The following is a 13,822-nucleotide window of genomic DNA, read 5'->3' on the forward strand; positions in this document are numbered from 1 at the left end:
AGGAAAATCAGTTTTCCAAAAAATATTTCAGAAACACAGTTTAGTATATTAAAATAATGTTTAATAAGATAAGGAAAGCTTCCTAATATTTGCCTGTATTCTTAAGGTTAAAACTGATTAGAGAGCCATATATCTGTATGTCATAGTATTAGTTGAAATCTTTAAAAAATATGACAGAATGAGCTATAGAAAAAATACCTTGATGTCTATTGATTGTTGGTCTCCCTGAAGTGACTATGCAAAATCTGTGTCATTTCTGACATTTTCTCCTTTTTCAGACCTTAGAGTTTGTGGATCCTTTTCGTCCTTATCAATCCATTGACACTCTGAAACAGTTCCTCCAGTATGATAGGAAGGTTCTGCGTTTCTTCTGCCTGTGGGATGATTCAACCTCACTATTTGGGGACCGTAGAGAATTTATCTTGTATTACTTCTTGTCAGATGATACTATTGAAATCAGAGAAGTATTGCCAAATAACTCGGGCCGGGAGACTATGTCATCATTCCTTCAGAGAAGTAAGATACCCAAGGTAAATAGTGGACATAGAACCCTTTTTGAGTTGTGCTATGGGCCAAGAGACTTGAACTGTAGTTTGGAATGTTTGTATTATGACTCTGTGATAACAATGACCGCATATTTATTAAAGCAAGTATTTTGGAAACTGATTTTATGCCCTCTGTTAATATACATCTGTAAAACAAATCCAGAGACTCTGAGAAGTTAGAACATTCTAGACTTATGGCAAGTAAAGGAAAGGAACTGTCTGTAAGGAAAGTACCTATGTATAGTTGAATTTGCTATCAACAATTAGTGTTATGAAAAAAGGGACTCTCTTGAAATTGATTGACTGTGGCTTTGAATGGGACACTGGCATGTGACTTCTGTACCCTGTCAAGGACACCGTCCAATACTGGTCAACACACACACACACACACACACACACACACACACACACACACACCTGCAGCCACATGTTATGTATACATGTGCACACAAACGCACACACATATAAATGCAAAGGAGCCACTCACAATTCTACGTGTACTGACTAGTCACCAGGTGACCACCAGGTAGTGTCATTGATAGTATTGGCATTTTATTTACTATGAAAAGGAGCTGTCAGACTTGTAGAAATGCTTGTGATAATTTGAGAGCTAATGTAACTTGTGCATAACAGGAATGGTATAGAGGCTGATCTGGACTCAAATTGTGGATTTGTCTCTTTAATAGCCATGTGAACATGAGAAAACCACCTAACCTCTTTGAGATTATTTCTCTATCTTTATTTATTTTTGGTTTTAGCCTTTAGATTTATTTATTTATGTATTTATGTTCACTTATTTATTTATTTTTGAGACAGGATCTCTCTGTAGTCACAGCTGGTCTAGAACACACCATATGGACCAGTCTAGTCTCTGATCTCACAGAGATCCACCTGCCTCTGCCTCCCCAGTGCTGGGATTAAAGGCTTGTACCACCACACCTCGATGTTTCTCCATCTTTAAAATGCAGTTAACAGGGGCTGGAGAGATGGCTTAGTGGTTAAGGGCACTAGGTGTTCTTGCAGACAACCCAGGTTCAATTCCCAGCACCCACATGGCAGCTAACAACCATCCATAACTCTAGTTCCAGGGGAATCTGACACCCTTTTCTGACCTCCGCAGGCGTTGCATGACATGAGTACACTTGCATACATGCAGACAATGCATTTATACACATAAAATAAAAAAACAGTAAAATTAAATATAAATAAAATGCAATTAATGGAGCTCCCCTTCTATAACTGTAAAGATTAAATGAGATGATATAGTAAGAGCCACTATCTGAGGACCTATTTATTAGCACCTATCAGGTCACCTAGAAACGAAAAGGGTTTTTTGAACAGTTCTATGTTGTATTGTATTTCTAATTTGGACAAAGTAATTTTAAACTTCATTCTTATTGTTTTTGAAAAGGTTACCAGGGGCACTCATTTCCTATGCAAGCGACCGCTGGCCATTCAGTCCTCACAGGAGGCTCTCCCAGAGTCTCTGTGCCCACTTCCAGATGTCATGCTGTGTTGCTTGAAAGCAGGGGGAGGTAGAATTTGTTCCTAAGGGAGCTCTGGAATATGCATAGCTGGTGGCCAGGAGGTGCCCGAGAAATCTCTTTTTAGAATGTCTTTGAAAAATAGGTTAAATATGAAATAATGATGCACCTGACATTTGCAGTGTGTCTTGCCATCAATAGCTTCATTTTATTCATTTATTCAACAAATATTTATTGTATGCTATATGCCATTTCTTGGGTTTCAATGAGAAAGAAAATGAATTAAGTCCTACTTCATGGAGTTTAGGTTCTGTGGGGAGAGTCCAGAGGGAATAGGTGATTCTTAGACACTCAAAGCAAAGAGTAAGTAATGTTGTTGAGGCCAGAAAGTTGAAGAAAGCTCTGAGAACAGTCCAGTCAGCTAGCCTGTACTCCCGAGCATAGGATCAGGCAGCATGTTAGCTGGAACAAAGAAAAGGCAAGGAGGCAGCAATTTTTCTTTGGGGAGGTTTTCAGTTCAGAAAATAGAAAAGATGACTGCTTGCACAACAATGGAGAGTAATATAGAAAGTGCTGGATTCCATGGTAAGGGCTATTTAAGGTCTTGATAGAGACAGGCAACAGATTGAATAGTTCTTTATTTTTAATGTTTTTTTTTTTTTTTTTTACAATACATATTTTTAATTGAATTTTTGTGCATTTCATATAATACATCTTAATCATCTTTAGATTCCCCTCCCCTATCTGCACCTGCCCCATAGCTCCCCCACCCCAGGATTTCATACTGACTGCTTGTATTAGTTTCTTTTCTCTTGCTGTGATAAAAGACTGACCAAAGCAACTTACAGAAGAAGAGTTTATTTGGTCTATGATTCCAAAGGGTTAGAGTCCGTAGTGGTGGGGGAAGCATAACCAGAGCAGAAAGCCAAGCGATCATGTCGTCAAGCAGGCACAAAAACCAGAGAGAGATTGAAAGACTCTTAATACCCAGCCCCAGTGATGTCCTTCCTTCCTTTGGCATGGTCACACCTCCTAAAGCTTCCCAATAGCACCACCAAATAGAGAAAAACTGTTCAAATACTTGGAGCCCATGGGGGACATTCTCATTCAAACCACATTCCACCCCCTGACTCATGATCATATAAAATGTAAAATACATTTAGTCCACTTTTGAAAGTCCCCATAGTCTTTATCAGTTTCAATACTATTCAGAAGCCCAGTGTTCCAAGTCTCTTCTGAGACTCAAGACAATCTCTTGACTGTAAGCCCCTGTAAAATCAAAAGACAAATTATACACTTCCAAAATATAATGGGACAGAATACACATTCCTATTCTCAAAGGGAGGAGGAATGGGGGCATAATGAGGAAATACTGAACCAAAACAAGACCCAAAACAAGCAGGCAAACACCAAATCTAGTATCTCCATGTCCTGTTTATAGGACTTTACTTCCAAAGGGCTTAGGTGGCTCAGCCCCTCCAGCTTTTCTGAATGCACTGTACATCTCTCTCTTAGAGTGGCACCACTCTTTGTATACAGCTCTCCTTGGCAGATGTCTCATGGCTCTATTATTTTTAATATCTTCTTGGGGTCTCTACTGCCAACCAGGCTTCACAGTCATAGCTTCACACAATGGCCTGTCACAGCCTCTTGGCCTGTGAGGGCCTTCTTTATGCAGGGACTCTGATGTTACATGTTGTCTGGCCTCTGTACCTCACTGAAACCATAGAGGAAGAAATGATGACCCATTCACTCTTGCATATTTTTTTGGCCCTAAAGTCAGTACCATGTGAATGACACTGCCAAGTTTGGTTGCTAGTTTGCGATGAACCCTGGCTGCTTCATAAACAGCTTTTGTGGGTTGTAGTTTTCTAGAAGAAAACTCCTTAGGTGTTTTCCTTTCACAAGTTGGAGCCTTAGCTGGGTATGGTTTTGCACTAAGGGTGCTCTTTCCAGTGTTTCAATGAAAATCTTGATGCCTCTCCTTAAAAGCTTTAGTCTCCTTATCAAAGAGAGCCTCTCCAGCACATAGCTTGGCTCCAACATTAAACTTCATAGTGCTCTTTTCCTCTATAAACTGTATATTCTGCATTTCTTTCTGCCTCATTTGTTCTTTTTCATTGTAGATCTCCATAGTATTGACCATTAATAACCACTCCACTGATTCTATGTTAGGCTGTCTTGAAATTTCCTAGCCAAAGAAATTAGTCCATTGCTTTTCAACTCAGAGTCAAGCAAGATCTTAGGCTGAGGGAATACAGTAGACAGATCCTTTGCCAAAACATCCCAGTTACTATTTAAGTCCTTATTTCCCTCTGGAACTACTTTTCTCTCAGCACCACTTTCTTCCAGGCTCCTACTAGAATGACCTATTAAGCTCTGCTCACAGCATTCAATCACTTTTCTCTTCCAGACTTCCAAAGTCTTCCACATTCCCCCCAAACCTCACATGGTCATGTTCTTCACAACACCCCACTCTTGCTACCAACTTCTTTTTTAGTTACTTTTCTGTTGCTGTGATAAAACACTGACCAAAGCAACTTACATAAGGAAGAAGAATTTATTTGGCTTATGATTCCAGAGGGTTAGAGTCTATTAATGGTGGGGAAGGCATGGTGGCAGAGGTGGCCAGACAGAAAGCCAAGCAATCACATCTTCAAGCAGGCAAAGGAGAGCGAGAGCGAGAGCGAGAGCGAGAGCGAGAGAGAGAGAGAGAGAGAGAGAGAGAGAGAGAATGAATCTGGCAAGACATAAGAATTCTGAAGGCCTGCTCCCAGTGATATGCTTCTGGCATGGCAACACCTCCTAAAGGCAAAACAGCACCACCAACTGGAGACAAACTGTCCAAATACTTGGAACCTATGGGGGACATTCTCATTCCAACCACCTCACTGCTCCAGCAGATTGAACAGTTCTAATGTATCTGTTGGTTTAGTGGGGAACCAAGTAGATGGTTACCTGTAAGATGGAAGGCTGGGTGTGGTGGCACAGGCCTGTAATCACAGAAGTTTGGGAGGTGCTAATTTCTTTGGCTAGGAAATTTCAAGACAGCCTAACATAGAATCAGTGGTGTGGTTATTAATAGTGACTATTATGGAGATCTACAATGAAAAAGAACAAATGAGACAGAAATGCAGAATGTACAGTTTGGGAGGAAGATCAAGAGTTCAAGATTATCCTCAGCTATATAGTAAGTCTGAGATCAGTCTGTACTGACATGTCAACCTGTCCTCTGCTCCCAAAAAAGCCACAAAAAAGGTAAAAACATGTAGGATAGCAGGGTTAGAGGTAAGATGGATTTTTATCTGGCCTGTGAAAGGTATATGGAATGTAAGCCAACCCATAAGATGGAGCAGCAGAGGAAGAGGTAGAGGATGTGGTTTCCTGTGGATGGTAGAAAAGACCCCTGTGATGCATATTTCTGGCATGTATCCTCTGACTGGATCACCACTGTGCTTAGAGACATCTACCATGCCTTGTTGTGGTTTTATCTTACAGCATGGCCCACCTGGAGTCTATCAACCAGGCCAGATAACAGATCGAGCTGTTCTCAATATATATGGTGGCTTATCAGAGTGGCGAGCAAATGGCTATCTGTTGGATAAATACCAGGTGAGGACCATCATGTTTTATTACTGCTTACAATGTAACTTCCAGAAACCTGAACACTGGAGTAAACTTCATATTCTTCTTTGTGATATAAAGAATGAAATCAAGAAATACATAAATATGTGCATTCTGTTGCATTTACAAATAATAACCATATTTAACTATATAGAAAAAATGCATTGCATTGCTATGTGCAAGCGCTACAGTATTAAAATAACGGTTAGATAGGCTGAGGAGGTGGCTAAGTGCGTAACATGCTTTCCACACAAGTGTGAAGATCTGAGTTTGACTCTCTAGAACCCACATAAATCCAGACATGGTAGCATGCATCTGTAATCTCAGTGCTTCTGTGGCGAGATGGCAAGGAGAGGCAGAAGAATCCCCAGCAACTCATAGGCCATTGTCCTAGTTAGCTTTATCTTGATGTGATAAAAATATGACAAAAAAACAACTCTTGGAAGAGTTTATTTCTTTTTACAGGTTACAGTCCATCATGGAGGGAAGCCAGGGCAGGAGCTCAAGCAGAAACCTAGAGGCAGGAACTGAAGCGGAGACCATGAAGGAACACTGCTTGTTGACTTGCTCCCAGACTCACCTTCATCTGCTGTGCTGATTAGTATTAGTCAACTTAACACAAACTAGAGTCACCTGACAAGAGGGAATGCAAACTGAAGCATTACCAAGATCATAGTGGCCTGTGGCCATGCCTGTGAGGCATTTTTTAAATTGCTAGTTGATGTGTGAGGGCATAGCTGACTGTACATAGTACCATCCCAAGGGCAGGTTGGTAAGAAACTGTTTAAGAAAGGTAGCAAGCAAGCCAATAATGAGTGTTCTTCCCTCGTCTCTGCTTCAGGTTCTGCTTCCAAAGCTCCTGCCTTGAGTTCCTGCATTAGCTTCCGAGTTAGCCAAATAAACCTTTTCCTCTCCCAAGTTGGTTTTGGTCACTGTTTTATCACAACAAAAAACAAACTAGAACAACTACCTTTCTTATACAGCCTAAGCCCATTTGTCTAGGGTTGACACTGCCCACAGTGCACTGGGTCCCCCTACATCAATTAGCAGTTAAGAAAATGCTCCACAGACATGCTCACAGGGCAATCTGATGGAGGAAATTCCTCGATTGGTGTATCAAATTGACCAAAGCATGGTTAGCCATCGAAGCCACCTAGTCTAGTGTTCACAGTGGCTAATGACAAAGAAACCCCGTCTCAGACAAGGTGGAAGGCAAGAACCAGTACACAAGGTTGCCATCTGATTGCCATACCCATGCCATGGCATGGTTGCATCCACCTTCACATGAATCACATATATGAGCATATACGTGCAAATACACATACACAAAAAAGAAAAAATAATAATGCTTGGAGTTGATTTTATTTTAAAATTTAGTTATAAATCCTATAGGTAAAGATTTTTAAACATTTCTTTTTTCCTTGGGAAATGACACCTAGTTCTCTGGACAATCCATGGTGCCAATGCTATGCTTGTCTGTTTTTGTCAGCTAGGAAAAGTGAAACAAGAGTTTTACACTGACCGTGACCTGTCCGCAGGAGCCACCCTCAATGTGTGGGGAAGGAAAGTCCTCCTCTGTGACTGTGATGAATTTACCAAGAATTATTATAAGGCAAAATATAAAATTGGTAAGTGATATTTATGCCAATTAGAGAATATTTTTCAAACTTTGGCTGTTCATGCCCTAGTTAAGATTTTCCTTTTGAGTTTCAAATGTTAGACTCATAATTGCTGACATTTATTGTGCATTTGTTGTCTTCAAGGCATTTTTCCTCTTATGCATCCGTAACAACAGTCCTCTACAAGTAGGCTCATTATCCCCATTTTAGAGGTGAAGAAACAAAGGCCCTTAAAGCACATTTGTCCAAGGTCATGCAGCAAAGAAAGAGCCAAGAAATGAAGTTGTCTGCTCATGCCAGGGGCTTCCATTTTCCCCAATAATTCTCTGCTTCACTACAGTAGACAGTATTTTGGTAGGACAATTATACCGGAAATTTTAAATCCTTTCTCTCCATTTAACTCTTGCTTACCACACTAGACAACGCTCATTTGCCTTCTCTGAGGAAATCTCTTGTCCTGTTTGTTCTTCCTTTCCTAGTGAGGTTCAGCCAGGTTTCCCGCTTCTCTTTTCAGAGATACCAGTTCCACTGCAGTCAAGTAAGTTCAGTTCAATTCAATTCAGAATAAAAGCCAGTGATTTTTTAAGTACCTACTATACATAGGTCAGCACAGTAGGCTTAGGTGATGCAAAGTTATAGAAGAGGTTTACAGACTAGAAGACAGGAGCTGGTCCCCTGTAGCACATTGCAAAATATTATGAGAGTCTAGAAGCTGGCAAAGGATGGGTTATAAAATCTAAAATCCAAACCTTCATTTGGTAAACTTCCACTCTCAGTCTTCTGGAGTTCTGCCCTCCAGCTCTACACACATCCTAAGCCCTCCACTCAGGGTTCACCTATCTGCTACTGCTGCAATTGATAGGATCTGTTGACCTACCGGGGAGGGTTTGGAACTGGGGTGAGGGTGCCTAGTCTGGTTCTATCCCCTGCTCCATACCCAAATCTGAGGGTTGTCCAAGACTCTTACATGAAATGGTGTAATATTTGCAAAGAACCTATGAGTATCCTGTATACTCTTTTATTTATTTATTTATTTATTTATTTATTTATTTATTTATTTATTTAATTTGAGACAAGATCTCATCAAATTACTCAGACTAGTCCGTCCACTTCAGCTTCCCGAGTAACTGGGATTGCGTGTGGCTACTTTAAATCAACTTTATATTACTTATAATACCTAATGCAATGTAAATGCTGTGTAAATAGCTGTTATTGTTTATGGAACAACAACAGGAAAATAGTCTGTATATGTTCTATATAGATATCATGATCTTTTTTTTTTTTTGCAAACCCATGATGGATTGAATTCAAACATCTGAAGGGGTGACTTGTACTTCTTTGAACTGTGAAATATTCATTTGAACACACTCTCTGGGGTGTAAGATGGAAGACAGAAGAACCACAGCTTCTTTAAAAATAAGAATGAGATGAAACCCACCCACCTGTGTGTCTTACAATCTGTGTCATGTAGCATCTGGATTTCCTAGGAATCTTTGTTTCTTTGTTTTTTTGAGACAGGGTCTCACTATGTAGCCCTGGCTGTCCTGGAGCTCACTATGTAGATCAGGGTGACCTCAAACAGAGTTCTACCTGCCTTTACCTCCCAAGTGCCGGGATTAAAGATATGCACCACCATGCCCAACTTTCCTGGGAATCTTTTTATTCTGAGAGATGCTACACTAAAACACACAAAGACATTAGAATGAAAAGGGCTTTCGGTTTCACTTCCAGACTCATTAAGGAAATTTGTTCTATCACATCTGCATGCCAGATTAGTGAAAATGTCTGGGTCCTACAAAGGCCAACTTGGTGGCCTGTTCTTATTTGAATTTCTAAACTTAGTTCTCTTCAGTGAACTCAGCTGAACAGATTTACTTTGGTGACTGTAGACAAGAGTCATCCAGGGGTGTGTGGATGGCACCTGCCTTAGAGAACCTTCTAGGGGCTGGAAGAATTCCCCTCTAATAAGCATAAATATCTGATTAGAATCAGTAAGTCTTCAATGAAGACTGAAAATTTATCAATGACTCACTAAAACCCTAACTCATAACTGAAGATTACTTTCATCTAAATGATATCAATGAAAGATAGACAGATTATCTTAATGATTCCAAAACATAGAATGATTCCTTAAATAGAGAGTCCAACATTTGACTAATGTTTGTGAGCTTGATTTTGAGAATATTTGGTTAAGGAAAACAAATGTTGCACAAAAGGGACTGGGACAATTGTCCATATCATAGCAGTTTTCTACAGCAGTTTTTCTGAGGCAGCGCGAACTCCAAATCTAGCTGTCCTGGGTAAATGTACCAACTTTAAATGCCCTGTAATCTGTTCTGGTTGAGTCTGTCCCAGTGCTTAATTTCTTTCTGTCCACTTCTTTTGTTCCCTCTATAGACTTTATTATATTACATCTAAAGCATGCTTTGTATTTTTAAAGTTAACATAACATGAACATATGCATTTAAGAGAAAATATATGCAAATGTAAAATTATGATGCATTTCATAGTCACACTGACTTTTTAGTATGTCTCAAAACATGTTAAAATGTCATATTTAACAAGCACTATTACATACCATTTTTTGAGTTTTAATGGCATATTTAATGTTATAAATGACTATGATTACCGTGGTGGAATGGGGGCAGTGGATTGATAGTCTCTAATATTTACATTTGCATTTTTGATGTTTTTGTCAAGTTCAGTCTATATACATCGTATTACTTAAATGGATTTATTTCTGGCATTAAAAAATGTGAATCAGTGATCTTTATTTTTCTTTATTAGTGGCTATGACATGTTGGTAAAAATATAAGTAAGAAAAAGTTATACTGTAACATTTGACATAAACATTAAATAGCAATTTTAATGAAGACTCTTCAGTATTAATATGATAGTAAGGGGGATAATTTTGTTTATAATTCATGTGGTCTTAAACATTTATTTAAAACAGGAGGCTGGAGAGATTACTCAGTGGCTAAGAGCACATACTGTTCTTGCAGAGGACCAGAGTTTGATTCTCAGGATCCATGTTGGGTGGCCCACAACTGCCTGTAACTCCAGTGCCAGGGGCTCCTTTGGCTTCCAGGGGAACTACACTCACATGCACATACCCATACATGGACACATACACACATACAAATAATTATTTTTAAATCAGTTTTTTCTTTTTTTAATTTTATTTTTGTGATTTTTCATCCAGTATAATTTGATGGTATTTAGATCCCCTAACCTCACCTCCCCTATTTCTGAATCTTTTAAAAAATGTATAAGACAGAATTTTATACATTATATTTTGGTATCTTTAAAGTCCAAACCAGAATAAAGTGTCATTAGTAATTGTGGCCTTGTTAGTAACTGTGCTCACATTGACTCCTTTGTCAGTTAACGTGATCAGTAGAATACCTGGGCATCTCCACTATGTAGCAAGAAGGAGGTGACAAGTGCCAACATCACAGCAGGAAACTGGGGACAGATCTCTCTCTCTCTCTCTCTCTCTCTCTCTCTCTCTCTCTCTGTGTGTGTGTGTGTGTGTGTGTGTCTTCATGCGGGTAGATGTATGCATATGTATATGTGGAGGTAAGAGGTCAATGTTGGATGTCTTTCTTAATGGTTTTTCACTTTAATTTTTGAGACAGAGAATCTCACTGAACCTGGAGCTCATCAATTCTAGATTGACTGGCCAGTCATACCCAGCTTTTACGTGGGTGCTGGGAATTGAACTTAGGTCTTCACATTTGTGCAGCAAGCACTTTCTCAACTGAGCCATCTCCTTAGTCCCCAGGGAGCAGATTTCAAATGCATTTATTTAGCCTTAGTACTTTAGAACCTTATCCTATCTAGTGGCATCCCAACTTATTTTAGAGGAGAAAGAAATGGCACACAAAGACAAGGAATTGGCCGCAGTCCCCCAAAAGGTGCATGGGTAACTTTTCTATTCCTGCAGAAGCACAGGGCTTGATAGAATTCTGAGACAAGTGAGCCCCTGTATGAGAGTCAGTCTTGTGGAAAGATGATTCTTTCATGTGTTTAAGGATTTCAAGGAAAAGTCAATTCCTTAGATGTCTTGTGCAGTGTGACCCCTGAATTAAGCAGTGTGGCCATCCTGCTAGTGGTGAGTTAATTGCCAGACTGCAGTAGATCAGTCCTTCAGTATTGATGTGTTTCCCTTCATCCCCCCATCCTTCCTTTCCTTCCCCCCTCCTTTTTCTGCCTCATCACCCTCTCTCCGTCCTTGCTGTATGTAGCCATAGCTGGCCTGTTATTCACTATGTAAGATAGTTTGGTTTTAAACTCATGGCAATCCTCCTGTCTCAACCTCTCAAGTGCTGGGATATATAGGCATATAACACCATATTCAGCTTATAAGAAGACTTTCTGATCATTGATTCTTAGTGATAGGCAAAACTAAATCTGGCTAATCATGGTAGCTCATGCCTTTAATCCCAGTACTCGGGAGTCAGAGGCAGGTAGATAGATGGGTCTTTGTGAGTTTGAGGCCATCCTCGTGTACATATTGAGTTCCAGGCCTGTCAGGGCTATATAGTGAGATCCTGTCTCAAAAGCAAAATAAAACAGTCACATGATCATTCATTCCCATTGGTTTGAATGCTTATTTGGTTATATTGAGAATAAAGTTCAACAAAAGTCTTAAAGCACCTTTCATTTTCTACAGTCATTTCTGACCATCTCTGAACTCTCAGGGAGACTATCCTAGAGGGAAATTCAGTGATCATTTGAGGAAATTGGCCACCACTAATTGTAGCAATAGGGATAGCTTTAGTTTATGGTGTTACCACATGGCCTGGATGAACCTAACAATTTTGCCTCTTTCACTTCCCCTATAAAGTGAGGGTGGTTGAGGAGTAGAGGGATCCAAAAACTTATAGTTCTGACATTGTGTGACTCACAAATTATTTGACCTAGGTATTGGATACAAACAGAGATGGATTTAGTTTGAGATAATGATTTCTTAGTCTTCACGGTTCTTTCTTTAGAGGAATTCCAACCAAAAGACCCGGCCTAATTTTGTTTTAGTAATCTGGCATTCTTAGTCTTGAAAAGTTTTGTCCAAATGATATAAGCTTCAAGTTTCCTGAAGTCTGGATCTATCTCTGGGTTATTGGATCATAGAAGATGAACTTTGACATAATTGGTGACTTTTCCCAGTAATACTACCACCTGAGATAGTGAATTGAAAAGTCATTGTGAAGGACCATTAGACAACTTTTTATACATAATCTCCTTGCAATTTGTTGGAATCCGGTCAGTTATGGATAGCTATTCAATACGTATATGTGTAGAAGTCATTTGGAATTAGAGGAATCAAAGTATTTGGAATACAGGTATGTTTCAGTGTCTAGCAAAATGTCAGGTATAGAACACATTTGGGAAGATGCTTTTCATATTCCTTTGCATTTACTGAATCAATATTTTTGAACACAAGAAACATGCAGGATGCTGGGATGATGAATACCCAATGATAGTCAACTTGTCATTCATATATGAGTCCACAGCCTTGTGAACGTATGTCAGCTACCCAGAGATATGCAGTTCAAATTTAAAGTTGAATCTTGAGCTAGAATTTGCAAAAATATCTTGGTGGTGTTATAAAAGTCAGAGGTGATACAGTGGAGCAATTCTCAGCTTTTATACACTAGATGGCACTGTGGGCGCAGAGGAAAGCTCTAAATTGGCCTTTTGTTGCTTAATCTGTTGCAAAAATTAGGTTCTTGAGGAAACAACCCTGTGTTATAAGACTTGTAATGATGGCTGTAGAATATATTCTTAATCACTTTGTGATTCAGCATGTCTCTTCTTTGAGTTAAAATGCTTGGATGAGTTCATAGTGTTGTATGTGTATGTATATTCCCTATTGGAGGAAACTGCTCACCCCCTTCCAATTACATAGTACTCTCCTGCCGTCTAGATATTTGCCCTGAAACAAAGATACCAGATAGTAGTGCGTTTGATGTAACCATGAGCAAGGGTAGAGTCTACTGCAGTTCTAATTCCAAGATTTGAGCTTTCTTCTTATTACCAAGAATTCTCTTTAATCACAAAATGATCTTTAGGAGAGGCTCACAAGACTCTCTGCAAGGATGCACTGGTTGTTCCCTTTTACTGAGCCAGTGCAAAATATTCTATGGCAGTTCCTTTGTCAACATGTCTGCTCTGAGCATTTTCTGTTAGGATAGAACAATACTCTTTTGGGATTGTGCCTTGGGAAATCTCACACAAAGGCAGCTAAAGTATAAGAAAAGGTGAAAGCTGCAAGTATTTTTCAATCAGAATTAGGAATGGCTTTAAACCCTTAGCTTCCTGGTCATTTAAAAAGAATTCACTTCAGTTTTTAGAGTTAGGTTATCTTAGATGACAAATTGATGCATACTTTCTCTAATGGTAATGTGTACTAAATTCTATGTTCTTTCTTCTATTAGAAGTTTGACAATGGAAAACCAAACCTTTGCTTGTGTAGAACTTTTGTTCACAGCTGAAACACCTATCAAGCTTGAGGAAGACGTGGAAAATGGATGTACGCTTTAATTTT

General features: G+C 39.4%; 1 protein-coding gene across 1 annotated transcript in view; it reads left to right on the forward strand.

Moving 5' to 3' along the window:
• Efhc2 (EF-hand domain containing 2) overlaps positions 1-13,822 on the forward strand; it is a gene marked incomplete at its 5' end in the record, with an annotated part of 127,647 nt that overhangs the window by 16,914 nt on the left and 96,911 nt on the right. The window contains 3 exon segments of the mRNA XM_029562191.1: positions 279-530; positions 5,528-5,641; positions 7,143-7,281. Coding sequence (XP_029418051.1) covers positions 279-530; positions 5,528-5,641; positions 7,143-7,281 — 505 coding nt within the window.

Source organism: Nannospalax galili, unplaced genomic scaffold, assembly GCF_000622305.1.
Source record: "Nannospalax galili isolate Female #2095 unplaced genomic scaffold, S.galili_v1.0 scaffold2350, whole genome shotgun sequence".
Lineage (NCBI taxonomy): Eukaryota > Metazoa > Chordata > Mammalia > Rodentia > Spalacidae > Nannospalax > Nannospalax galili.